The 27,731-nt window shown below is 39.8% G+C and overlaps 1 protein-coding gene across 1 annotated transcript; it reads right to left on the bottom strand.

Annotated features, from left to right (window-relative positions):
• Positions 1 to 5,547: 5,547 nt before the first annotated feature.
• Positions 5,548 to 27,341, bottom strand: nckap1l (NCK associated protein 1 like). Its single transcript, XM_056436799.1, has 31 exons — positions 27,222 to 27,341; positions 25,873 to 25,983; positions 24,865 to 24,957; positions 24,314 to 24,370; positions 23,436 to 23,578; positions 22,842 to 22,932; positions 22,063 to 22,200; positions 21,403 to 21,451; positions 21,109 to 21,265; positions 20,217 to 20,273; positions 20,009 to 20,105; positions 19,715 to 19,824; positions 19,357 to 19,489; positions 19,100 to 19,181; positions 18,940 to 18,998; positions 18,697 to 18,842; positions 18,458 to 18,590; positions 18,010 to 18,129; positions 17,519 to 17,658; positions 15,517 to 15,648; positions 14,231 to 14,449; positions 14,010 to 14,140; positions 12,849 to 12,946; positions 11,878 to 11,971; positions 11,246 to 11,328; positions 10,590 to 10,670; positions 9,841 to 9,934; positions 9,606 to 9,722; positions 8,879 to 8,988; positions 8,135 to 8,224; positions 5,548 to 7,389 (listed from the first exon to the last, which is right to left on the bottom strand). Exons 1-31 carry the CDS (start codon positions 27,309 to 27,311, stop codon positions 7,273 to 7,275), a joined length of 3,372 nt encoding a protein of 1,123 aa, XP_056292774.1. The 5' UTR covers positions 27,312 to 27,341; the 3' UTR covers positions 5,548 to 7,272.
• Between the last annotated feature and the right edge of the window lie 390 nt (positions 27,342 to 27,731).

The raw sequence follows: 27,731 nt of genomic DNA, 5'->3' as shown, positions 1-27,731 counted from the left end.
AAAGTTCTCCAAACCACCAACGCAAACTTTGTGTGTCCTGAGAAGAGACTTCTGTTTCAACAGCTCTCCCACCCACTTCTGGGGGGACCGACTGCACTTCACTCTGATTGGTTAGGCAGGCCCAAACTGTGTCAGTGTGTGTGTGGTTATGTGTGTGAGTGTGTGTGCATGTGCTTGTGTGTGTGTGTGTGTGAGAGAGAGAGAGTGAGTGAGTGTTTGTGTATATGTGTACATATGTTGAGTGAAGTATGAGTGAGTTGACCTCACTCACTGATGAAGTGTTGACTGCGAGGCTTTCAAGCCACGTGTACTCAAATCCCCAATGAGAATGTTCCACCGCAGCCACACATTAAGGAACTACACAGAGAGTCTTTGACTTAAACCCACCAGTCACCCAAAACCAAAATACATAAACAAAGCTTGTCCTCGAAAGCCACCCACAAAAGCTTGATAGTGCACTGCACAGAAAATAGCCACGCAAACATTTAAAGTCATTTTCTTTGAATGAATCGACAGACTGCGTCTTTTCTTACTGATCTGCTCGAGCTGCAGTTGATTTCAGAATTAATTATATGCAAAAATAAAATAAATGTGGTGTCAGAGATACAAAAAGTGCAGGGCCAGCAGTGGCACCTTCAATACACAGCACAGCACCATTTACTTTCCAAATATTTTTATTGCAAATGTCAGAACAATAAAAGTCAGTGTTTTCTGGGCAGTAAAGAGAATAAACAGTTTCTGTAAGACACCAACAATGTAAAGCACCCAAACCTACAAGATCGTACGAGACAATGACCGTCATCCCTAAAACACTTTTATCGTTCTAGGTCTTAAATGCATTACTAGTCTTTATTTATAGAGTATTGTGAGAGCTGTGCGACAATGTCGCCTGCATGGGAAAAACCCCTGCCTGCTGGCCGCCTCCCTCCCTGCCTGCTTGTCTTGCTTTGGCTGCTGGGTCAGACTGACTCTCATGCTCCCATGCACTTTGACATGGCTCAACATATTGCAAAAATGATGAGAAGTAACATCACAACATGTGATTCTCCATCTCCTGTGTCACTTTGAGCTGTTTTGTTTTCACCCAAATTGGTGACCGGTATGTTTTTAATGTAGCCAAGATGGAGAATTAACAACGCCAGAGAACAATGCTCCCGATAGACTTACAGTATTCAAACTGTGATGTCAATTAAACATTTAAAAAGAGTGATTCATATAGTGTCACTTACAATCCTTTGAAAACTCCATACTATCTTCCCTTTGTGTGCTTGTCAGCCTCTTGCTTTACACTCACAATTATTATTACTATTTTTTGCCTGGTGATGACAATCCCGCTCATCTCCCTCTCTGTCCACGTGGTGAAATGAGCCAATTATTGCTCAATACGCCCGACACTTCAGAGAGAAATCTGACTCTGTGGCACCATCAATCGTCTAAATGTGACTTGTCTCTGCATGGGAACTAGATGTTCAAGAGACTGAGGGTACTGAGGGCCACGGAGAGAGGAATCAAATAGATGTTACAAGTCAAAGGTTATTTCTGACTGAATTCAATGGTCAAAGGGTCAAAGGCTTATTTCCTCAAGTTTTTCTAGGATGGGTATCATACTCAGTCAACCATGTTGGATTTCTTAAACAGTATTCTTCCACCGCTCCACACATCTCTACTTTTAGGAACAGCATTCTTCTTGCTCTAAATAATCCACAATATATACTGCAAATTAATTAATTTAATTGGAACTACTTTTCAACAAAGAAATGAAATTTGCAATGTCGCCCAGTCAGTGATCCAGTTTGGTCAAGACTCGCATCTCGACAAATATTAATGCGCTTTGCCATAACATTTGGGACAGATTTTCTCCCCTTAAACTGAATTGTTATAACTTTGATGATCTGTATTATTTTCCTCTAAACCTGTCATTAGGTCAACTTTTTAATTTTTCTAATACATTGATTATTGACCAAAATCTTGCAAAGCTAATGACATTCTCATCAGCCACAGCTGCCCACTACTTTGTATTTAGAGCATGTTAACTAATGTTATGTTAACGTGCTAAACTGAGATGGTGAAGGTAAGAGGTATTGTAAACAGCAAGTAAGCATTATTATTGTGAGCATGTTAGAATCTTAGCATGACCACGTATGTGCCAAAGTACAGCCTCACAGAACTGGAGTGATGAATGAAGACTCTTCGACCACAACTACAATGCATTCATCTCCATCGCAGTGGAGAGGAAGATAGACACTTCAGAGTGTATGTAGCTAAATATGAAAAGGACAAAAGTGTTTGTGATTTAGGTGAACTGATCCTTTAATTAGTAATGTTTCAATGCAGTGTTGAAACATTTCCGTACAAACTTGTTCTGCTTTCCACCATATTGTTTATATTTTGGATTTTGAGTTGTTCACATAAAGAAAACATGAAATGTGAACTCAGTAGCAGAAAGGGAGAACATCTGTTATTTTTTTGTTTCATTGTAATTCATTAAACATTGAACTAGTTGTGAAAAGACAACATCAGAAGTACTGTACATATGTCGCCAGATCATTCATGAGAACCATAACAAGTGTGTCTGCATGTTGTAATAGAAAGTACAGTGACTCCTCACTGCACAACACCCCATTCACTGAATAAACACATCTCACTCTTCTGCCACTTTATGGTTCACAACAACCTGAGACTGTTACAGACAACTTAATAAAGAGCAGAGTATGAAAAGTAAAACAATAAAGGCAGTCTTACCGTTCCAGTGTGGTTCGCCATGTCACAAGACTGAGACGTCGATCAGCTGATATGTATATCTTGCAAGGTGGTGTCATGACCCTTCGCTCTGAACGCTGCTGAAGACCGTTTGTGTGTAAAAGTGTGGCAGGACCACAGAATGAGCTTTGTGCCTCTGTGTTACTGCAAATCCAGCACGCGTCCTCTCTTTGAATGTGTGTATATAGTGCGGTAGTTTATGTTAATCTATGCTGCTCTGTGTTTACTCTCTTAGATACATCTAGCCCGCTCCTCTGTGTATTTATACAGTATTTTGCAGCGTGTGTGCAGTATGTGTGTGGGTGTAGGTGTGTGTGGTGTGTGTGTGTGTGTGTGTGTGTGTGTATGATTCCAAGTGTCAGGAGAGGCTCTGTGTCCTCAACACAATCAGCAGAGAGACTTATTTCAGGACCAGTTTCCACCATTAATGGTCCCCATGGTCTCAGGACAGGATCCACTGTGCATTTGGATGCAGAGCCTTAAAACATGTCTTGCTGATAAACAAGATTGGTGGCGGGTTGGTCAGCTTAGTTAATGTTAATGTAGATGTGAACGAGATGGAGATTTAAATTTTGCTGTGGCTTTATAAACGTATTATTATTCTTAGGAAAATACCTGAAGTTTTGAGGAAAGAGCAGCGGACTGGATAGAGGCGCGAGAGAGGTGGACCTGAAAAGCACTACCATCGTTACACGGCTAGACTTTCAATGTGATGTGAATACATAAAGAATCTATTTAAAATTAGCACCAATTCAAGAATCCTTTAAACAATAGTTATTTCATAATTATTCAATACAATATAATTGTAAGTTTATAAACTGAATTGTATATATATTTAATATTAAATTAGACACTGACAGCAGAGCGCTGTGTACTACATTTAGGTTTTTTTACCAAAAATGCTTTGTGTGGGTTACCGGGTACTTGGCTAAACAATGTTTTCGCAGGAAATACATCAATGAAAAATGGCTGAGAACTACGAACTACTCGTATGGTATTTCTTTAAAAAAGCCTTACAAATTTTAAATATAGCATGTTGCAAAAAGTAATTTGTGATGACCCCTCCACCCCACTAGGGGTCTGTGTCCTGTGTGCTGGCTCTCCTTTGTCTCTCAGGTAGTTGTGGCCAGCCAGGTGTGATTCAAGCTATTCATTCTCTCTACCTGAACTTGACTGACAGCGCTGCTGTTTACTTTTTTGTTTGCGCCACAAATTCCTACACATCCACATGTGCTGACAAGACTGATTATTGATTCTCCACGATTGCTTAGTTATTGGTATTCTTTTAAAAAATAGTTTATTTATTACTTTTAATTTGTCTCGCCTGGTCTGGGCTATAATCTGTCAAATATACCTACCTGATTGGAATCAAGTCACTTGGAGTCATGAATAACCTTTTCGTGACATGTTAGGAGTTGTCAATTTTGGGTTGTATGTACTGCTTATATTTAAACTGGTGACTAAGTACTGAGTTGGTTATAAACTTGTGTAGAGAGAAAGTAAAATAATACAGTCGTACTGCAAAAGAGAGCATTCCTATAACCCATCCATGAACAGATTTAGATACAACAAATGATTTCTAAAACAAATAAACAATGTCATGAATGTGTTGACATTACAGTATATTTATCTGATGCTTTTATCCAAACTTACAATCATGTTACACTCATACACCGTAGACAAAGCTACAGGGATCAATTCAAGGTTTAGTGTCTTGCTCATTGACTAGGGTGGGGATTGAACCGCCAACCACCTGACTGAAAGACATACCTGCTAACAACTGACAACACCCAGTCATGTTGAGTGAAAAGACATACTGTACTTCAATCAGGAGAGACTTGTTGAACAATAATCTATTACAATTGCATAACATTTGAATAGTGCAAAGTTGTTGGCGATTAGACTCCATCCTATAAAAAGGATAAGCAAGGGGGAGTGATGCTGAGGTCTGAATAGGAAGAATCCCCCCCGGAGTCCAGACACTAGTGGTTGTGAAGAAGGGAGTTGCTGTGAACCGAGGATGAATGATTGGAGGCATTTGAGACTAAGATCATAAATGAAAAGGAGTGTATGAAGTCTTCCTGACTAAAATTTCGATTAAGCTTCATTTGATTGAAATATCATATTTAATATAACAGAAATTCAAATTTTTTATTTTTGTGGCTTGTTAACCTGAAGACATTTACACAATACATTTTACTCAAGCTAACTTAATAGTGTGTCTGAAGACATCACTCACATTCATTTTTTTAGGTGGTCAAAGGTATATATATATATATATATATAGAGAGAGAGAGAGAGAGAGAGAGAGAGAGAGAGAGAGAGAGAGGGGAAAGTTGTGGGTTGCAAAGGGACATATGGTTGTGTCAGCGTGAAACCAGTCAGGGGTCTATGTACTGCCCTTAATTTATGAGATTAACACAAATGTCACACAAATGACATGTGCCGGGGTCCAACACTCCAACATGTCCCCTCACACACGGACAGGCTGCATACAGACGTGAACATCCAGATGTCCAACGTGGCAAACAAACGGATATACTGTAGCTCCAAAATCGGTTGAGAAGGAGATGCAGGAAAGAGGAAGAAAAGAATAAAAGTGCTGGTTGTGAAATCAAATCAAAGAAGTGGCGTCTAAAATTAGCCACAAAACCAGAGTGCGTCATTTAAATCGTAGAGGGAATATGACTGAGATATGAAAAAGTGGGAGGATATTGGGGGTGGAAGACAGACCTCAAATAGACAAGCCCACTTGTTGTAAATAGACCAGAAAGAAAACAAATAGTATATTATTATCCTCTTTATTGTAAAATGTGTAAGGAAAAAAACGTTATACACTAACTATTACAAGGATACAAGGATCTATATAAATCTGAATATATGTTGTTACATTCTTGGAACATGTTCTCTTTATATCATGGCTCTGACATGCATGGTACGTTATACAGAGTATACCAGATTTCAGTGGCGGGCCGTGCATTTTCTATCTAGGCCTTCAATGCCGTCTTACTACAGCTGAACAACCTAATGTAAGATATTAGTTCACCAGTGTTCCGGTGCGGGGCTTTTATTGTGAAGGAGCAGACGGAAAAAGATAAAGTTGTCGTGTTTCTTGTGTTATTAAGTAACGTAAAACCCTCAGTTACACTGAGAATTCAGAGAATCGTATCGTACATGTATATGTATATTTCTATCGATGTATGTGTGTGTATTTATACACACATACATCGATATAAATATGATGAAGATGAAAGTTCCTGTTTACCCAAACACATGACACAATTAATGAGTCTTTTCAATATGTCCCTCTTGTTCTTCACCTGTTCATTGTGCAGCTACGTTGCCGCTTGTTCGTTGATCTGTAGATCCGCTCCGTGTCCCCAAAAGTTGTCAAAGCACCGATGCTTGTAGGTGCCGAGTCGTACTCTAGTGTCTCGTTGCTGCCTCGGTTAGACAACTCAAGTTTGCAAAGCCAGTGTGGCTCCCAACACCAAATCGATCACTTGCAACAGGCATCCCCATCAGTCCGGTGTGCAGAGCTTCTCGGAGCCTGAGCCATCGGTAGCGCTCGTAGTTGGAACTTTGAAAGGGGCGAACGAACCCCTGTCCCGCCTGTGACGGGCTTTGTAGCGTCGGCGTCGGTCTTAAAGTTCGTTGAGAATGGCCTTATAATTATATCCTCGACCAAATCGATATCTTCTCCTCCTTCCGCCATTGTGGGTTGAACAAACAGCTTAGTAGTACGCGAATTAATTCCTTTATCAAATTCAGTTTCCTAGTTCTGAGGTTCTGCATATACCTGCCCATAGGACCCGCCTCTCAATATTGGTAATCCAATCAAAAGACGTGCAGCACTACGCCTGCTAGCTGCTCCTGTGCCGGTTCCGGGGCCTTCTAGAAGGCCTAGAGGAGCCAACTCTAAAGCTGATTGGTTGACACAACATCGTCATTCCCATTCACTTGAAGCTACCAGCGCCCGCAATGTTGATTCTGAAGGCCTAAGGGCAGATGTTAGCCCCCTGGCAACACACGATGGCTGAATATGATTGGATAAAAGATCTAAGATAAAGACCAGCCCTCCAAATCTCAACCTGGCGCTGGCAGCAGCGCAACCAAGAGGAACGCTATGAAATTAAGAGAAAAACTCTTACTCTGGGAAATAAGTGAATACATATTTGTGGGCAAATATATTTAGAAAAAAATATATATTCTGATGATGTTTAGGCCAGCAGAGAAGGCCTTGCTGGCCCTGACGGCCCGCCACTGCCAGATTTGCATTTGACTAAATCAAGCTGGTTTTAGTAGAACTACAGCTGTCAGGATTCTACATTATAACACTTACAGATAAACATCATGAAAGAAGTTAAGAAAAAATTATATCCAACAATATATCTAAGGCCAGGAAAAAGCAGATCATGTGAATAAGAGACTTAACGATAATGAAAACAAAACATGCACATTAAAATAGTACCTTGGATAAATAAATGTTACATTAGAAGTATTGAACAGTCTTCAGCCGAGAGTGACGATGAAGTTCCGGTACACCTCTCTGTAGGCGTTTCGGAGCAGGACATACGGGAAGCAGCGCTCCAGCATGTCTTGGCTCAAGAAAGGAGACTCCTGCACAATCTGAGTGGATTAGGGTTAAAAGTGTTAAATCTTGAGTTTCTCCATATTTTTATTCTTATTAACAAATCCCCTTGAAAGACCAAAATATGTCTGCTCCGAGGCCATTAACTTCTACTGAAGATGTCAACTTTAAGAGGAATATTTTCACCGATGAGGTAATAATACACATTTGGAGTGCTGGTGAATATCAAGGAAGGATGTTGTACGTGGGAATGACTCAAACTCCAGCGCCCGTGTTCAACATAGTGAAGGAACATGTCTCCCAGTGGAGCAGCATGGCTCACTGATGTGTTTTTTTAATCTAAATTGAGGATTATCACACTGAGGAAAACACAGACAATATTTGCTGGTACTTTCATGGGATTTGTTGACAATACAAAAAAACACATTGTTTACCACCTATAGCACATAAATACTATGATATATGTTGAGGAATTGATAAAGGTGGTTGATTAATTTATTCTGCATGTACTGTACATTAGTGTGGGCTGAGATGTATGTGGTCTTGAAAAAACTCTATTCATTAAAAATTCTTAAGAGGGATTATAAAATGTCCTTAATGACTTTATTGATTATAATTTATTTATTTATGCTTTAAAGATAAAGCATAAAGCTATTATAAAAGGCATGGCTTAATGTACACATAAAAAGTGTTAGACATAAGACAATTTATAAAACCACCTCAGTCTTATTGTAAATTTGAAAATACATGATTAGCATTCTACTGACCACACCATGTGCTCACCATGTGTAGGAGCAGATAGATGGACTCTCGGTTTTTGATCTCCATTCTTTCCACGTTTTGTCCCAACTGAAGCAGAGTGGAGGAGGACAGCTGTGGAATAACACAAAGTTAAAAAAGAGGGAGATCAAACAACTGGAACGTTTTTACACTGTTGGACTCGACCTAAACCTCCGCTGGGGCAAAGGTTGGCAGTGTCTTGAGAAAGCTCTGAAACTGAAATATTTTCATAGTCGTGGTGTATTGTGCCTAAGAAACCATTTATCCCTCGCCATATTCCTGTCACATTTAAGGCTTTTCTAAGATTCTTTGCACGATGGCGTGATTATCTGCTTTTTCTGTGAAAATGTTATTAAGTCTGTGCTCCTCGACCTTATTCCAAATCGTGTTTGATACTTCAGACCCTTTATTACAGGCTGCAGGTTGATCACTGTTCTATCAAAGTAATTGTCATTCCTGAGTGGGTTTTCTTATAGGCCTGAAGCAGAATATTATGGGAAATATAAAAGACAATTGTGTATCGCAGAATTTAGATGATCTGATTTACTACCACGGTTCAGCTTGTAACAGGATAACCAACACTCCAGCCGGCTTCATCTTAAATAAGGCGTGGAAGTATCAAAAAGCAGAAATTGAAAGAATATCCGAAATCCGAAATCTATGCAGAGAACAATTTATTTTTCCCTTTCAATTCTCAATTTGAAAAGCAAGAAATGTATAAAGAAAAACAAAATGCTTGCCACTCACCAGCAGAAACTCTTTGAGGTGCTGCTCTATGTTCTTGTTCTGAACGGTGAACATGGCAGCAGCCAGCTGGTTTATGGCCGTAGCTAAACAGTGGGTGTTGTTGTTGTGGCCTTGGGAAATAAAAACAAAGAAATCAACACTGACGAAAAAAACAGAGTAGCATATCCTGTAACCTCGGCCACAGAGAAGATAGCTTCATGACCCCACAATTAGCAAAATTAACTCGATGATCCGTAACACTTAAGAGGAAGTACACTGAGCGTAGTTCCTCTGGCTCACAGGGTATATCTATTTCCAACAAGCCAATGGAAAATAGAGACAAAGAAAATAATCTGAGACAAACGCCACCCTGTGCTTTGATAGAAATCTTGGCAATTTGTATTCCTTAATGTTGCTCTCCAGGCTCTGAGCCAAGCGCTTAGGGTAAGCGGGGCCACATGCCAAGAGTAACTGTATTGATGCACGTCAGCTGAACTTATCTGTCAACAAAAGTCCCTCAACAGAAACGTGTTTCTCATGAACAGACGTAGTTTGCGGAGGACCACGTCAGTCGAAATGGAAAGTATGATGCACAGAGATGCTATTAAGGCTAATGTTTGAGGGTGGAGTACCTTTGTATACTCTATCATCGGCTGGTCAGTAATAACTGGAAGTGGTAACGATTAGTATTTGGTTGAGATCTGGCAAGCAGTTTGTGGCAGCTGAAAATGAATGAATGTGTATGCACCTCCACGCTCTCGGCTGTAGGAAGAGTTGGGGTCCAGGGCCAGTGTAGGCAGGGACACGCCGACGTAGACCAGCAGCAAACACGACAGCTTGTACTCCTCATCAACTGATGTGTTGTCTGCAGGTTTTTCAAAGAAAATATGAAGAAATTTAAAGAACACTCTTTATCGTGAATGACAAAGCCGTTCAAGAGATCAAGCTGTCTCCAGAAGTAGCACTGATAGTTTGAGTGTTACCTGTCTGCATATTGCTGATCGCTGCAACAAGGGCGGGATCGATATCGCACGTGAACCCTGCAGCTGAAGCCAGCTCAAAAACGCTCAGAGTCACCTGTGAAGTCATAAAGCGTCAATTGAAAGTGCAGCAAAAATAGGACGTTTAAAACTTCTGCTTGAAAGTATGATTTAAATTTGATTCACCATTTAAACTTTTACCATTTGGCTGCATTTAGTTGCTGATAAACACCACACTATGGTGTGTACTTTGCATTTTGTGTAGCAGCCACAAAAGTGACATACTTGTAGATGCCATGACACTATATCAGCAGTGGTTTTTGCTTTGTCGTGACACAGTTTTTTTTAATCTCTATGTCTGTGTTGCATGCCTGGTTGGCCTGTCTGGGCAGAATGTTTCCACTGATGTGGTTTTGACTGCAGAGGCAATCGGAGTCTCTCTCACGGAGGCACGAGGGTGCTGCTGACGTCTTTGGGGTTATCCTGTGCCACGGCTGTCATGCCTCTCAATCAAAGGCCAGACAGAAGTAAGGGAAGGGGAGTTCATGAGTCACAGTCACACAGATAGCTCCAGAGGGAGATAAATAATCTAATTTGGTTTGGCTACTAGAGAATAGGAAAAAAAGGTCCTCTCAGATCTACTGTAATGGGTGGATTCAAGTGAAACCCAGATTTGTGCACTTTGAGTGCTCTGTGGGATCTCAACATATGGTTGACAGCTGTCATTAAGTGGTGTACAAGTTGTGTTTTACCTTGATGTCAGTTTCAGGAGACAGGCAGTCGATCAGGCAATCGATGGGCCCAATCAGATTTGGACAATGCTTATTCAGGATCTATATGACAGGATTATATGTCACGATACAACTGAGATCACACATGATGAAGTAAAGAGCTTCATACTAAAGCTACGAGGTCTTCCAGCTTTGTAAGAGATGCAGTGCATGGAGCTTTAATTCACTCGTGATGTTTTATGTTTTTCTTTTTCTTTTTTTAAACAGTTTTTACCCTTTTTTCTCAAAATAGAGTAAAACTGGTTTCATAATTGATGAATGGATAAGAATTTAAAAAAACATACTTATTTTCCAGAGCTTTCAACTGCACCATCATAGTTTGCTCATTTCTCATCACATGACCGAGGTATGAAACTTCAGTCACATGAAAACATGTGGTCGACAGAAAAACATTTGTATAAAAACTTAAATAACTCCAACTACTGAAGAGGAATGTATGATGTAGTTGAAAGCTCCAGAAAAGTAAGGAAGTGAACCTTGAGACACAAATGTTAAACCACAATTCCCAAGGTCAAGAATGAACTCTCAGATCTTCTTGCCAATTGTACCGACACTCCATAAGAAACAGATTCTGCGATCTAAGAGTTTTATATTATCATAATAACATTGTACATTACATCTTTCAGACATTCCTGTGCCATCGATCTGAAGGACAGGATCACCCCGATGATGGTCATCCTCTTCAGAACGTTCTCTCCACCTAAGGAGGTGCATATGAAACAGATCAGAGGTATCTGAAAAGTATCTTACAGCTAACTTGGTTATTTGCACTTTCACTTTATTTTTAAAATGATGACCAACAGTTCATAACACAGAGATGTTTCCTACTCTGCCTTCTTCAGCATACTCACACATTGGAATGATGTAATACAAATATTGTACTATAAGAAATGTCAGAAGATAGTTTGTGAGCACTTTCCCTCTTTGGAAATTCAATGACTCATAGCATCATCAAATATGTCATAAGGCTTTATATAAAGACACTGAATAGAATATATTTCTTCTTCTCTATCACCTTATTTTTTACTTATTTAGTCAATTTCTTCACCTTGCATTTTTGGCGCACCTGAAAGTGCTCATGGTAGTTCTCACTTCTAGCTTGACTTAAATAAGTGACGTTCAAAAGATTGCTGATCTGCCGAAGGTAATTATCGGTATGTCAGTCAGTATTGAAATAATAAGGACTTCTGCTGAGAGTGATTCAACATGAGTACTCCTCTTTCTTTTTCATTCCTTCTTTCCTTCTTACCTGAAAGCCTCTTTTTAAGATGTGCCATTTCCTCAGGCTTATCAAAGTTGTTCCTCATCTGTACCAGGACGTCCATATTCTCAATCACTAGTTTCTGACGGAAGAGAAGGAAGCGAGATAAGTGATAAAACCACCTTCAGGTGGGAGTTTTGTTGGAGAGGTCATGGCTGAGACATATCTGTCTCTCAGTAAGTTCAGAGCTCCTCACTTCAGTGTGGAAGTGTGCAGCCTGACACAGCACAGGAGCAAACGAGATACACAGGTTGGACAAGATACAAGTAGCTTTGAAGCTCAAGCATCTTCATGCTGACACATGAGGAATTGTGAAAGTTGTTATTTCATACATTATAATTACATTTTATATATTTTGAAAGGAACATTTATGTTTTTCTAGGAAAACAGATCAAAATTGAGTTAAGACCTAAATCTGACTTTTTGACAGAGATTGTTTACACTTAATACAATATTATACCATGATGTATTAAGACATTTACAACATATTATAAAAGTCTGTCTTGGACATTTGTACACTCGAGAAGCAAGTAAAGGCTAGCTAGTCAGAAAGATGGGACTAGTTTGGGCTAAACTGAAGTTTACTCATTTATTTTTCTGTTATCTGTGATTAAAAAATAAATATTTAACATTTTCAAAGATGTGTTTGATATTCAACATAACCAAACGAGTAGCTAAATCATATCATGATTGAGAAAATAATAGCTAATAGGTGGCTACACTCTCAGCTTTTATAGATCTCCTGTGATTAATCCGATTTGGTGAAATGAAGGTGCCTTTAAATCATAGAATTGTGCATGTTGTGCAGTAGCCTATCTGCATATGTGAAGTGTTATGTAGGGTCAATGAAAAGATATGTAAGGTAAATTAATAAAATACCAGTCATACTCAAATCAGAGTTACCCAGGTAATTGCACTGATCTCGGGCCTTGAAACCAGCTCATTGCATCATACTGTACCTTCAGCTCACTGACTTGAGAGGTGATGTGCCACATCAGGTTCTCACTCAGAAACTTCAGGCCATATGGACCAAGTAGCTCCGCCAGGGCCTGCAACTCTGCTCAGAAGATGATATGAATAATTCAAGAATTATAATTGGAGGGAGATGAGGGATCAACAGAAGGTTGAATTGACGTTTTTACAAAAACTCACAAAAGAAACATGCTCAAGCGGAGATGTGTGCTTGCTATAAGTGTGGTGTTTTTACATGAGTCTAATAGAAAGCTTGACCCTACAAGGGACACAAATCTAAAAGTTTAGATGTTTGAGTGTAGCTGTATCAATGAGAGAGAGACAACTGCAGCGATTAGACCTTTCACTCAGCTCAACATCTCTGCCTGAATATGGATGGATAAGGATGTGTGTGGTTAAAATTGGAGGTGGTTAATGAGTCAGTAAGAGGCACACAGATACCTCACAATGGAGTAAATATAGACAATGATGATGACATTGCACGGGGGCATCTATTGGAGTGCAATGGTCTCCAAGGTAATGTGCCTTATGTATGCATCTCTATTGTGTTTATATGAGCCAAGGTCTGTTGTGGAGTAGATATTAATACAGCCGGAGATCCACTCCTCCAACGAGGCAGCGTGTAGGCACAAAAGAAGGCTGAGTGGTAAAGAGACAAGTGATGCTGGAATAGTTACGATGCAAGGAGGAAGGAGCGGGGGAGATCAGAAGCAAAACTGAACTTTACATAAGTCAGGCAGTGGCAGAATAAACTGCATGAAAGGCAGCATGAAGAAAAACACACCACCACAATAACAAGCTCCACATCCTCTTGAGCAATAAGACTCTGCATGAGGTGTCAGGAGTGAATGAGATCTGAAGAGTGAATCATATATTCTGTGGACCGGTGATCATTAAACCTTAGAGGACAGGTTATTTTGTGTGTGTAAAAGCATGTGTCTGCAGAAAGGGGAAATAGAAGGTACAAAATACGTCTCGTTTGTGCTTGTTGCTCTTGTCATGCAAACATTTTCATAAAAAAGAATATGTTAAAAAGTACACCCACATGACTAACATTATGCTGTCACTGTAACATGCAATGAATTCTTTGTTGTGAAAGGCAGAGGCGATAGAACAACATGTGCAATGATTTAGTTCTGGTGCCCGACCTGATATATCTGAAAACTCCTCTGCTCTGAAACTTGGTTCGTTGTCAGTAGCATGGTTGACGAAGCAGTGCATCGTGGGAGAGTGAACGATGAGGGAGTTGCTGGCCTGACGCAACAGACTCTCCAGGAACCTGAGGTGCAGAAAAATCAAACTTAACAAAAGCTCCGTTGTATCTGTGCATGCAGCATACAGTTGACACACGTATATGTATTACACACACCAGTTAGTGTAGATGGTCGTAATCGTCTGCCCTCCACGCGAGTCCAGCGGCTGTGTTTGCTGCAGCAGGACGTTCTTCACCAACCGAGTGATGTCCACATTGATGTAGCTGGAGAGGGTGTACAGGCTGGCTGTATAGGCTCTCAACCCCGCCAGGAGGTCTGAGGGACGGGTTATCTCCTCGGTGGTCTGGTTGTAATTGGCCATTCTCACGATGATCCTAGAGAAACATGTTTAACCAACGTCACTTACAACCAGCAGTGGGCTGAGGGCGGACAGATGGGGCCTTAAGATGGGTTAAACGATCCATGGAGCAATGGTACTAGACTCAGGTCAGCACACCCACTGCTCCGGGGCTTCCCTGCTATTTTATTTATTTTAGTACAGGGCCATTCATTTGCTCTCTTTTTCTCCCTTAAGTCTGTATTTACAATTTTGGTAATGGAACGACCAATCACTGCGAGTGTGCCGTTTATTCAAGGGTGCTAATATTAGGGTGACAGGGCAGATAATCATCAGCTAAGACAGGGAGACTAAGCAGAGCATATACACAGAAATATTAGGTTGCCCCGGTCCCTAATCTAAATAACAGTTAACACTGAAGAAGTGACACAGAGCAAGGGAGTAACAGGATGGATCTCTTCTCAGCTTTTGAAGTGGGTGCAGCACAGCCTGACACGGAGGAATCAGATCAAAAAGCTGTGTTCATAATGGTGATGGAGGTGAAATTTCAAAAGAGTCAAGCTCCAAATAAATCCTAATTGTCAAGAGGACAAACAAAATGTGTAAACCATTGAGTGACAATTTGGAAAAATTGCAGCTTGAGATGCTTTGGATTTTTCCCAGTGCTCTGGCACATCTAGGTCAGTAGTGTTTAACACGTTTGACAGACAGCACCTGCTCTGCCTACTGAGCAGCACAGACGTGAGCATACAAGCAATCCTTTTAGACATAGAGTCAGCGGAATAAGAAATATTACCAAATGAAGTTAGAACACTGAGTATCATTGTACAGCACATCTACGCTCTGGCAGAGGAAACAATATGACAATGTGTTCCTTTCAAAATGAAAATGAGTGCTCATGTTAGCTATTAACATATTTCTGACAGTAGTTGCTGTGACATTCACACAAAAAATCGAAATCCCTCTGCTGCACATAAGATAGGGGAACATATTTTAGTTTTGCAAATGTTGCTCCAGAGACTTGTTATTTACACTTTCAAGACTCATCACATCATCCACATTTGTTTCAGACAAACATATTAATGGCCCCATCCCCACTCATACTCAGAGAGGCGTGTCTCCAGGTGGGAAAGGAGGAACTCTGTGGGAACGATGATGTGGTCGAAGATCACAAATTCACTGCAGAAGCCGTAGGAGGAGCAGAGCTCCGTCAGCATCAGATGCATCTTGTCCATGCTAGAAGGTGTGGGAGAAAAAGAGAGAGAAGGGAGGATGAAGTCTCTATAATAAATATTTTGACAATGACTGTAGTATGGATGTGCTTTTCTTAGACAAATAAGGTAATAAACATGTTAAATAATTGTAAAATATCTCCAAACTGAGGCAGTGGGGGGTACAACTGAGAGGAGGGTGAGAGACAGAATTACAACTCTTCTGACTAAATTAGTGAGTTTTCTTACTGTAGCTACAGACAGGATATGATCAAAACGTGAAAAATGCCAACATGAAATCGGTTTTTTTTGTTTCTTATTTTGTAAAAGCTTTATTCAGTACCCGTCAACCTTAACTGGTTCAACTTTAAGGATAAAAAAGTTTAGAACTAATAATTCCTTCTTAGTACATATATACATACATGTACATACATACATATAAGTATATATATATATATATATTTATATATACATTCATATATATATACATTCATACGTACATATTCATGCATACATATATATGCACACACATAAGTACATAAATACATACATGTAGGGCTGCAACTAACGATTATTTTGATAATCGATTGATGTGTTGATTATTTTTTCAATTAATCGGATAAAAAAACAGTAATGTTCAACCCTTTATTCAAAACAGGGTTCGTACGGTCATAGAAAACCTGGAAAAGTCATTGAATTTTTAAATGGCTATTTCCAGGCCTGGAAAAGTAATAGAAAAAATAAAATCCCAACATTTTTGGAAAAGTAATGCAAATTTGTTATATTCAAATGTTAATTTACACGGTATATACGGTATGCTTTGGAATTCTCATTGTTAGATTAAATACTACATCTTCTCACTTTTTCATGTATACACAGAGTTTTCACAAAATGTTTAATCATGGAAATTTGGTTTAAAGTCCTAGAAAAGTCCTGGCGATCCATTGGTCAGCCTGTGTGTGAACCCTGTCACAAACAGACTGACAGCACTTTACTCACCTGAGTTTATTAGCCTGACTTTTTTGTGGTTTAACCGCGTCATACTCGTCGTTGAGGGGGCGCGGCTTATCTCCGTTACTTTGCTTGGTGGAAAAATATTTTCCGCCATCCGCCACGGAATAATTAACCACTATTTCTACGTTATACTTCTTGTGGAAATGCCACACACGTCGTAACATCTAATGCCCTGGTGTCTGGGTTCATAACATCACCCGGAGGCGCACACAGCTACTTGAATGTCACTCCGACTACGTGAATGACTTCCGCGGCGATTCTCTGATATATACACATGTATACATAAATACACACACATACATGATATAAATATACACATACATGTACGATACAATTATCTGAATTAGTGTAACTGAGGGTTTTACGTTACTTAATAACAAAAGAAACACGGGAACTTTATCTTTTTCCATCTGCTCCTTCACAATAAAAGCCTCGCACTGGAACACTGGTGAACTAATATATTACATTAGGTTGTTCAGCTGTAGTAAGACGGCATTGAAGGCCTAGGTAGAAAATGCACGGCCCGCCACTGCCTTCTTGGTTAGAGCATTTTAATCCTGTCCTCCTGATAACTTCAGGAAAGAAATGTGTCATGCGGTGAAGGAAATCATTTGGAAATGTCAGCCAATATGAAAAATATTTGTACTACCATGAACTGAATTGACCTATTTCAGCTGTGGCCAAATGGTACACTGTCAAATGTTTTTATAAAGCACTTTGACTGGAACTAGTGTTGACAGTTCTGCATTTCTCCAAAAATCAGGGACATATCAATTACACTCACTTTTCTAAAACATGTGCCAATTTAGTATAATTATTGAAGAATCAGCTAGATAGAGAGAGATAAGTGGAAAAGTGGGGTAACAAAAAGGAAAGCTGACTTGGTAACAACGGCCCGGTCTTTCCTCACGCTTTCAGCGCCTGGTTTCTCTTTCTGGACTTCTCCTTTCCTTGGCACCGGCTTCTTTTGTTTTCTATGGCGAGCTGCACTGATGGCCTCGACACAGTGCTTGGGCTGCAGCTAATTGGTTATCAAGTGGATGAATGCAGGGAAGGAGAGAGGAAGGGGAGAATGAAGGGAGACAGAAAGAGGAAGAATTCAGCCGAGCAAATATTAGGTAACTAAGCTCCAAGACAAACTAATGTATTAATGTTGAAAGCACTCAGTCAAGAAGTAAACACTTTTGTCCTACTTTCCTTAAGGGATTCAAGGAACAACACCGCATTCATCAAGATTTAGATCTATCTTGTCTTTTTAAGGTATGTCAACTGCCTCCAGCTAAATCCACTGACGCCAGGCTGAAACTCGTGTGATTATATTTGGATATAAAACTGCGCTGGATCATTTTTTTAAACCTGAAATGGGCTTCACCTGGTCATTGAGGTTGCACTGCTCAGCACAAATCTCTAACACAACACTGCTGGTCTGCTTGGCTATCTGCTCCAGGAAGGTCACACACAGGCGCAGACTCCTCTTCTCCATCATCTCTGTCTAGAGACACAAACAAGTGTAGCATGTGTGAGTGCGGACATTCTGTCTGTTCAATGACAGAGGACACAGTCAGGCATGTATGAAAGTGACACACACACACACACATAGGTAAAGGGCTATTTTTCCAGTTAAATTGAGTCCCCTGTCTCTAAACTGGCCATCGTTTCAAACTGACACACGTTGCTTTGATGACGCAGTTGGTGACGTGTTGGAAATCAACCTTACTGAGAGTGTAAGAAGTGTAAGAAGTGCAGAGTGTAAGAAGTGTCTTCAATGCGTCTTAGATGATGCTTACAATGGTTTGGGACGCAAATGACTAAACACTGACCTCTTCTGGGCAGAGAGGATGTCCACAGTGGCTGAAGTGAGAACAGACGAGCGGGAAAGCAATGAGGTAACGCTTCATGGTCATCTCCTCACTGCTCTGGCAAAACATCTTCTCAAAGACGCGCGGATAGAAACTGTTAAACAAACAAGAGAAAAAACAGTGAGGACATTGAAGAGAAGAGAAGAGCAGAGAAGAGAAGACAAGAGAAGAGAAAAACCCAGAACAGAAAAGAGACTGACCCGAGTATGGACACCTCAGAGGTATCCTGCAGAAGTTCTTCCAAACTGTCCACCATCCTGGTGTGAAACTGAATCAAGTTCATCACCTTTGCTAAGTCGGGGTATTCCTTTATTGGAAGAGGGGCCTTGTTCACACTTGTGTAGGCCTAAAACAGAAGACCAATACACCTAAGGGTGGCATTCCCCATGTTTTACAGTGATAAGTTTACATTGTGCAATATTTGATATAACAAACCTACCTACCTGCAATCTCAACCAATCTAATCTAAGTGCTCTGAAATCAAACTCCTCTTTGTTTTCCACTGCAGAGTAAAACGAAATCCATCATTATTAAAAATATAATGTTTCATGTTTAAAATAGAGAATAATAAACTGTCCACAAGCTGCAATGACATATAATGACCTTGTTTGACTGACAAAGCAGAGAGGGTCGAGACCAAAGAGGTCATCAGGACTGACTCCTCTTCTGGACACACATACATGTTCTGCAAAAGAGAAACAAGTTTCACAATTCATGCTGTAGAAGAAGAATAAGGGATGCATTCAGTCATAAAAACATTGATGGCTTTCCCTTTTTTTTGACACTGCCTGCAAAAGAAAAATGCACCAAATGTTATACAAGCCACTTTCACTGTATAGTACATGTATATCTCTAGATACCTGTATGGTGTCATTGAGAACCAAGGCATCGAACTGGGCCAGGTACTGGACGTGGTAGCGTTGAACAACATGCTTGTACTTTGTCATCAGACGTCTTAACTTCTCCATGTGGAACAGCAGCTCGGCCATCTGACTGGGAAACAAAACAGAAAGGCAAATTAACACCAAACATATTCACATTTTATTACATTTTATAATAAGAGTGTTACAAGCCGTTGTAAAATCTCATGTGCACACTTTAGGATAACTGCACTACTATAAACTGACGTTGCTGCACTGTGGAGAGACATTAAGCTGGGAGAACCTGCCAGCTGAGTGACCTCCACAGTGGTTTACATCATGTGCAACTATGACCTACTTGTCGATGTAGTCCTCGGCTGTCTTTATCTTTGGCATATTCTCAGAGTGTCTGACGAGCCACAGGACCTCGTCTCGGGAAAATGAGAGAGCCATAAACACGAACAAGGCCTTGGGGATTTGATTGGCACACAGAACAGAGAAGAAAGAAGAATGTTAGCAGTCTCAGCTAAGATCGGGAGAGTCATGATTACTGTTCTCTCCAGAGAGGCTGGATCAAAGACAATGTTTATCATCAGTGAACTTGCAGTAATGAACTCAAACATAGCTGTTATGCTTGTTAGTATCCTTCTACCTTTGGTCCCAGAAGTCCAGGTTCATCCTCCAGAACTTTAAATAATTCCATCATCGCTCCTCTCAGAAACTGCCTCCTCTCTCTGTGCATAGCTCCACTGGTAACAACACAGGAAATGGACAATTTGTTCCCACAACTCTTTTCAAAGTAAGTAGTATGAGTATTAATGAGTATTAATGACAAACGTTTAGTTTCCTGCAAGTCTCACCTGTTGAGTAAAACATGCTCACGACATTCCTTGATGTCTGCAACTCGCTTGTTATATCTGAGAGAAGAAAAAATAAACAAATGTGATAAGAAGCTAATTAACAATACGTTTAGGCCATATTATCCTTTTTCTAATACGTGTTATCTTTGTCTTGGTATACGTATTCATTTTTGCAGTGGAATCAATGTCTTCTGAAACTCTTGTGAGGAAATACAATTAAGTCTTATAATGTAATCAGTACATATTATGAGATATAGTTCCATACATTATATCCACTTCATAACATTTTCTCTTTAACCCTTTGTCTATATTGTAATCCATTGTCTTATTCTCCTAGTATAAAAGCACTAAGGTTATTACTTACTACTAACCATATGTGTTGTTTGCAATTATTCATAATTGTTGAAGGATAATTTAAGATAATGTATTGCTAGGTTACTCTTTTTCTATCAGTTTTAGGGAAATACACTTTGCACACTAAATAATTGCAATGTAATACATTCTCCACACAACTTTGGCATATAGTTATTTTCAATTATTCATTTAATCTTTATTTTTACTCTAGAGGTGAAAATGTAATTCAGTCATTATCTTTTACATTTCCTCGATCAAAAACATTGAAATATACTCAAAATGTCCCCTTAAATTCCCCCTAAAAGTAATATCTGTAAAGTATCAGTAGGTTAAGGCTGCTTATGTAAGCATGGGCCAACTCTTTACATCAAGAAGGGATGAGCAATTAAAGAGTCCGAGAGTGATATGAGGATGATACTTAAGAAGCATATAAAATTCATTATTCATTTGATAACTGTGTGAAATGTGAGGGTGCACTATCTTGCAGCCAATGTCTTATATGAAGTACCACTTCTCATAATGTAGCAGCGCAGCGTACCCTTTAATGCTGTCGAAGAGGTCTTCAGAAACCTTGTGTATGTTGAGCACTTCATCTCTGATGAGGACGAGGTAGAGGCCGCTACGCAGAGCCATCTTCCACAGCTCCTGGGAGGCCTGGTTTGTATTCAGGCTACTGTGGCACAACAGGAAACCCACTGCCAGGAGCACAGTCAGCAATATGTAAGATACAAGCAGTTCAGCATATGACAGTGCTCATGTCATACCAAATATAAAGTATAAATATCAAGTGAACAGAAGGAGTAAATTATCCATCAGGATGAGGTATACGTACCAATGATCCACCGCTCCATCACCTCTATAGACAGGTATTCACATGCCATCTGTGGTGAACAACACGCTTATTAACCTCCAGTAAAGACACATTCACAACAGCCTTACATGTCCAGTGTGACTACAGTTAAACTACATGGTAGCCATCAGCATCTTCATTGCTGCTCTTCTCTGGTTATAACTTCAAAAAAAAATCAACAGTATTTTTCTCCATAGACTTCAAATGAGGGCCATCTTTTGCATTAAAATATGTATCTGTTGATGAAAAAATGTTGCCTGGAGGTCCCTTGCTCGGCTGGATGAGTGTTTCCTATATGAGGAGGCCACAGGCAGCCGAGATCATAACATTACATCAAAGGAGTTGCAATGGCAGAGGACTCAATTGAGCAAAAATGGGAGATGTATAGTAATAAAAGTTCAATATGGAGCAAGAGAGGTCAAAAGACAATAAAATAAATAAGTTTCGAAATGATAGCTCTGTAATAGGAGGACATGTGTTTCACACACATTGTTATTGCATCATTTAGCTGTGACACTTCTCATTTATGTGCCTGATGTCACTGGAAAAAAAGCATAATCTAAACACGACCCCCCTCCCTCTTGCTTCCTTCCTCCGTCAGCGATGAATGCAGGAGGAGAGGTGACGGGAGGGCGGACTCACAGTGTCACAGCAGGCCGGGTCCAGCATGGCAGCCGGAGCACTGAACAGGCTGAGGAGCTGGGCGCTCCGCCACTGCTCTGCGGGCAGGTTCCTGCGTGGGTACACCATCGTCAGAGACAGCAACGCCGCCGTCACAGACTGGGGAGATGGACGGAGAAGAAAAGGAAAACAGTGAGTGAGGAAGCTGGAGGGAGGTGGAGAAAGAGGAAGAGGCACAATGACAGGAAAGAGAAAGAAAGCAACACTTCACAGCAAATCAAACAAAAAAGATGAGGTTTACATGTTTTTACACAAAGGCGTAAAGAAAGTAAAGAAGTAAAGAGTAAAGAAAAGTGATGAATCATTTGTATTAATATTGTAAAATGGATATTGTGTTGATAAAGCACTTGCAAGGTCCAGTATCCACATACAAATTGACTACTTTGACCGTAACCTCATCTAACACCTCTGAGATGGACTGAAGCTCAGACCCTATCATAACATCATAACTCCCTCATTCTCCTGTGACTGAATGGAACCATATCCCCATGGAGGCTGGCCACAAATCAATAATAATAGGAATGCGATGTTCAACAATCACATTTAGTATGGTGCAATGTCTGGGTGGCGAAATAGTACAGCACTTACACCATAATGAGCAGTGGTGTGACAAGACAAAACAGGAGTGTGTTTTTAGCATTTAAACATGAATGCATGTGCAAATATAATGTTTGGTTTCCTTTATTGTGCCAACAGTAAATACAATTCGAAACTTTTAAAATCTTTACAATGTACTGTACCCTTGTATGAGGGCCAAACTCCTCAGTTAGCTTCTTCCAAGGATGTTCATACTCCACAAACATCTGGCCGAGCCGTGGGTAGGAGGGGTCACTGCAGGATTCATTACAGTATGCAATTCATAAAGTCAAAGGAAAATAAGTAGGACAGTATAATGACACAGCATTGCTAATACTGTACCAGGCTCTCACTACCTGCAGGGATCTTACTGATAATGTAAGTGTTGGTTTTCATAAATTACATTGTTTTCCTGCAGTTTTTGTTTTTTTTGGGCTGAAATCATAGAGAGCTGAAACTCTTCCCTCTGTAGCTGTGAGAAGTTAAATGTGATATGTAAGTGTACAGTATGTGTTTGTGTTCTCTGCTCACGTCTCAAATTGACATGAGCATCCTTTTGGAGTATATTCATAAATGTACAAAGTGGGCTGATTCAAAATGTCAAAAAAAACACTGAATAAATTCTGAGGATTTGAGAAAAAGTTTTGTTGATGGATGTGGAAATTCACATTGGCTTTGAATAAAGCGCCTCAGCGCCGTGTTTGTTGGAGCTAGACAGCTGCAAATGCAAACTCATATCTAGTTTCATGTTCCCTCACCTGCTCCCATTGATCATCTCATGGGCACAGTTGAACATGCCCACCAGTGCCTTCTTGTCATCGATGCGAGAGAGCGTTATGATAACAGACGTGTAGGTGATGATCAGATCCAAGTAGTTTTTGGTGAAGTCGAAGTTGATTGCCTGAAATACAATAACAAATTGTGTAGTTAGTTGTTTTGAAATGACAGAAACTTGTCTCACTTGGAAACACATTCTCACTCCCAACTCCTCAATTACTGAGGTTTGGTTAAATGTAAATACAGTAGAGCTAATATATATCAGGAATGGAGTCTTTTCTGATAAACAATTGTTAATCTGTGGTTTAAGAAAATGTTTGAATATAGTCATACAATTAAATTTGTTGAATACAAAACCCACATCCTCCAAGTGGCTGTAAAATATTGTATCCTACAGCCAGATAAAAGTGTTATGACTACAAAAATAAGAGGTCATTCAAGAGTTTTTACTTTTGATTATGACAAATGGTTAAGGAAAATGTCCTGTCCTGAGGGAAATATAATAATAAATCGAAGCATTGTGAGGTGCTCAGAATGCCAACATTGGCTGTGCGGATCAGTTCACAGGCGACATGGATCGTGGAAATATACAGTAGGATATACATAACGTACAAGGTAATAGGTGCCACTTTAATTATGATAATTAAAAAACCTGACAAACTGAACAGGAGGAGGCTGTGGGCGGTGAGGTGAGAAAACGTAACCTGCCGTATGAAGGTAGGAGGAAGTAGGAAACAGCATCGTGGCAGAATGAATAAAAAGAGGAGGAGTGAGTGACAGCTTGTCAGAAATCTGCAGGTATTGGGTTTGACTTTGGCGTTTTCCCTGATTTTTTTATAAATATATCTTAAATACTTACAATATCAAAGAAGCACTGACAGGCATCTATGGTGTTCAGCAACTCATAAACGTGGTCCTGAATGAAGGACAGAGAAGGACTAGATTACGACGCTGACAATAATAAAACATTGAAATGACGTGAAGCCTCCAAAGTGATTTCCTAAACACGTTTTCATAGATTCCTGTAACCTAATAATGATAACACATTTGCATATTTGTATAACATCATGATTGCGTTATTCTCAATTTCCCAGATAAAGATGATGCATTGGCCTGGCTGCGACCTACATCACATGCTAATGTTAAGCCACAGTCAGCAAACTGTCCTAATAAAATCAAATATTTCCCTATTTCAGAATAAACCACTCTATATGTAAATGAATTCTGGAAAACAAAATAGTGGAAGGAAACAGAGAGAAAGAAAGACAGTGATTTTTTGCAAACACCATCTTTGTCCTCTATTACCACATTTGTGTTTCCAAAAGAAAGAGATAATTATATATTTTATTTTGTTCTGTTATGCTTCAGTGTCTTTCTTGTTGTGCTATGTGAAAAAAAAGAGATCATCACCCTGAACTCTATGACATCCAGGAAAGAGTCGTAGTAGCTTGTTGCCGCTGCCAACACTTCAGATTTCTGTCTCTGTATGCAGGTCAGATTTTGCTTACAAAAAAGAGAACTTTTCATTAGTGTTCATGTATTATGAAGCGACACATTGTGTGAAAAGTAGAAGTCCCTCTTCCTGTGACTTCATTCATTTGCTTCACTTCTTATTTGATTAAACCATCAGCCATAAGCGAATTTTTACATGAAAGAAACAAATATATAAACAACAAATGGATGCAATGACAGATATGTGCATATCATATAGCCAATATCTGTCACGGGGCAATTAGTGACAGAAGTGCAAATAATGATTTTTACTCAAAGAACAATCAGGAACAGAAGACTAAGAAATATATCATCACAATATGTAACGCACGAGGGCGTGGGCTGCAAAACACAAGACAATCTGGCAGAGGACAAGTGAGGGGACCTAAGGAGACAGAGACTAACGAGGGAATGGGCAACAGGTGAGATGGGCATGAGGACAAGGTGAAGGGAATGAGGGACTAACGAGGTAAGAGTGATTAGAGGCAGGTGAGAGAACAGGTGAAGGGAGTTGGACTGACGAGATAGGAAGCAGGATCTGGAAAGACATTATGGTTAGTGAGGCAGACAGGATGAAAACAACTAATGAAAGGAGCGTGTGGAGCTGAACTGTGACAATATCATGCAATATACAATACAGTAGCCCTGCAACATGCACTAACCTTGATAAGCACATTGCATATTCTTCTTGAGGTTGTGTTAATATAGTTTTGGAAGGTCAGATTCATTTTACATTTTCATAATGAAACATTTGTATTTTTAAGGGGGATAAGAGGTTTTGTGTTGACAAAGAAAATAACTGTCAAACATGTCATAATGTTTTCAGAGTGGACACAATAATTATTTGTTTACTGATCCCTCAAAAAATATTTCATCATGTCCTTGTACAGAAGGAAAGCAGTAAAGAAAGGCTGCTGACAGACTTACAATGTTTCCTCTGAAGTCAATGTTGGGGAATTTCTTGTTGATGTATTTGATGGCAGGCTCCAAGGCCTTTTCAGTCAGGATGGATGGACGCATCTTGGGGTCTGCACAGATCTGTAACAGGGGTTAGGAACAGATCCAGATGTGAGGGTGTGATCAGTTTGTATCGCACTGTAACGCTCCGCCAGACCTTTTTTATATTCCAACACGAAGGTTTTGGAACTCAATACAATACCCATACCCTGCCAGCATGCTCTGTGAGTTCTCTTGTCAGGATTAAATCATTTTTATTTTGTTGACGGTTTGAGTGGCATCCAGCCATTGGCTAGAAAAGCTAGCTTGTCAGAAGAGGAATCATCAGACCAGCTGTGAAGATTGTGGACAGAGGGGGTAATAATGCTCCCCCCATCTCCCCCAACAGCAGCCCTCAAGGTCACCTTGAGCAGAACACTGAACACTGAACTGAACCTGTGGGGCTGTTGAGAAGCTGATAGTAGAAGGCTGTGCAGCAGCTCCCAAGAGGGAAGTCTGCCTGCTGCAATAAAAAAAACACATGCATGCTCAGCACATCTTCACTGCGCTCAAAATAAAACTGTTCGTCCACTTCCCCTCCTGATAAATGCTGTCACACAGTAGATGCATATACATGCTGAAATGGGGTTACCATATATGTGCGTGTGTCTCTACCTGCATGTCACTACATTAGTTAATGACTTCCTCAGATTTCTACCTGATTGTTCACATGCATGTGAGAGTTTCACATTCATTCAGTTTTAGAATAACAACAATTTGAGGTGACTGACAGCTTAGACTCACTTCCTGTTTGCACTTCCTCTTTGGGGAAATAAACTCAGTTGCATTTGGAAGACAGTATTGCCTTAAACTAAGCACACCGTTGTTACAATGATCTAACCTTACTTCATCACAGTGGAAGTCGTATAGCTCCTGGAGAGTGTCTTTATTTTTAAATACTGTAAATTAGTCTTGGTTATAACTCGAAATTTATATGTACAAGACTATTTAGTACGTATGTGCATTACAGACAAAGAACGTTAGCATGTTTGGCTTCATACAATCATTATTATTTGTATTGAAGACATACATGTATATTATTATTTGTACAATCCAGCGTGTCCTCTTTTAACAGTTCTATGGAATCAAACCTTAGACATGAATGCACAAATTAATGCTCATTATTGAGCATTGAAAAAGCATATATTTTTAACTCTTAGATGTATCTCTATATAGTATAAGAACACGACCAAAGCGTAAGATTATGAGTTTAAAGTCAAGTTCCTTATTTCTGTTACACTTACACACTTGCCTCGATACATCTTACTATTGTCCCTCACCTTCTTAATGTAGTTCATGCGTATTAACACCCCATTCCCCCTGTCATTGAGGATGGTGAATTTTTCAGCCAGTTTCTGTTGGTAGTCCATTTTGCCAGACACTCTCCGTTCAGGCCTTGGCCTTCTGCTCCTGTGTCGCCGTCAAACCCTCAGAAACAAGTGCACACAGAGCCTCACCCTGACACTGGGTCACATGGGGCTCACGGGTGTGGGTGGAGCCAGGAGTTGAGTGTCACTCACACACTGTAACTGTATGTCATAAAAGTGTATGTAAATATAAAAGAGGAACATTTTCCACAACAACAACAAAAAGATACAAGAAATTACAAAAAGTCGGCAGAATGTTTTAATTATTTTGCATATTTGGACATTCAGTCACATTTTAGGAGTCTAGTATAGAATACATACTATTAAAAATATACTATATGATGCTGGAGAGAAAATGTGTATTATTTAAAATATATTGTCAAGCAAATGAATGTCAGTGTTTCCTGTCTGTTAAACTTCCTC

The sequence above is a fragment of the Pseudoliparis swirei genome, chromosome 18, assembly GCF_029220125.1.
Source record: "Pseudoliparis swirei isolate HS2019 ecotype Mariana Trench chromosome 18, NWPU_hadal_v1, whole genome shotgun sequence".
Classification (NCBI taxonomy): domain Eukaryota; kingdom Metazoa; phylum Chordata; class Actinopteri; order Perciformes; family Liparidae; genus Pseudoliparis; species Pseudoliparis swirei.
Note: the sequence above shows the minus strand (reverse complement) of the source record. Positions and strands in the feature narration are given on the sequence as shown.

What these genes read in the sequence shown, in the direction of transcription:
- nckap1l (XM_056436799.1), bottom strand. Translation starts at nt 27,311, where the DNA reads ATGGACTACCAACAGAAACTGGCTGAAAAATTCACCATCCTCAATGAC. An exon ending in GAGCATGTTTTACTCAACAG is followed by an intron (nt 20,106 to 20,216) that starts GTGAGACTTGCA and finishes TGTTGTTACCAG; the next exon opens with TGGAGCTATGCACAGAGAGA. An exon ending in CACAGGAATGTCTGAAAGAT is followed by an intron (nt 10,671 to 11,245) that starts GTAATGTACAAT and finishes CCTGTCATATAG; the next exon opens with ATCCTGAATAAGCATTGTCC.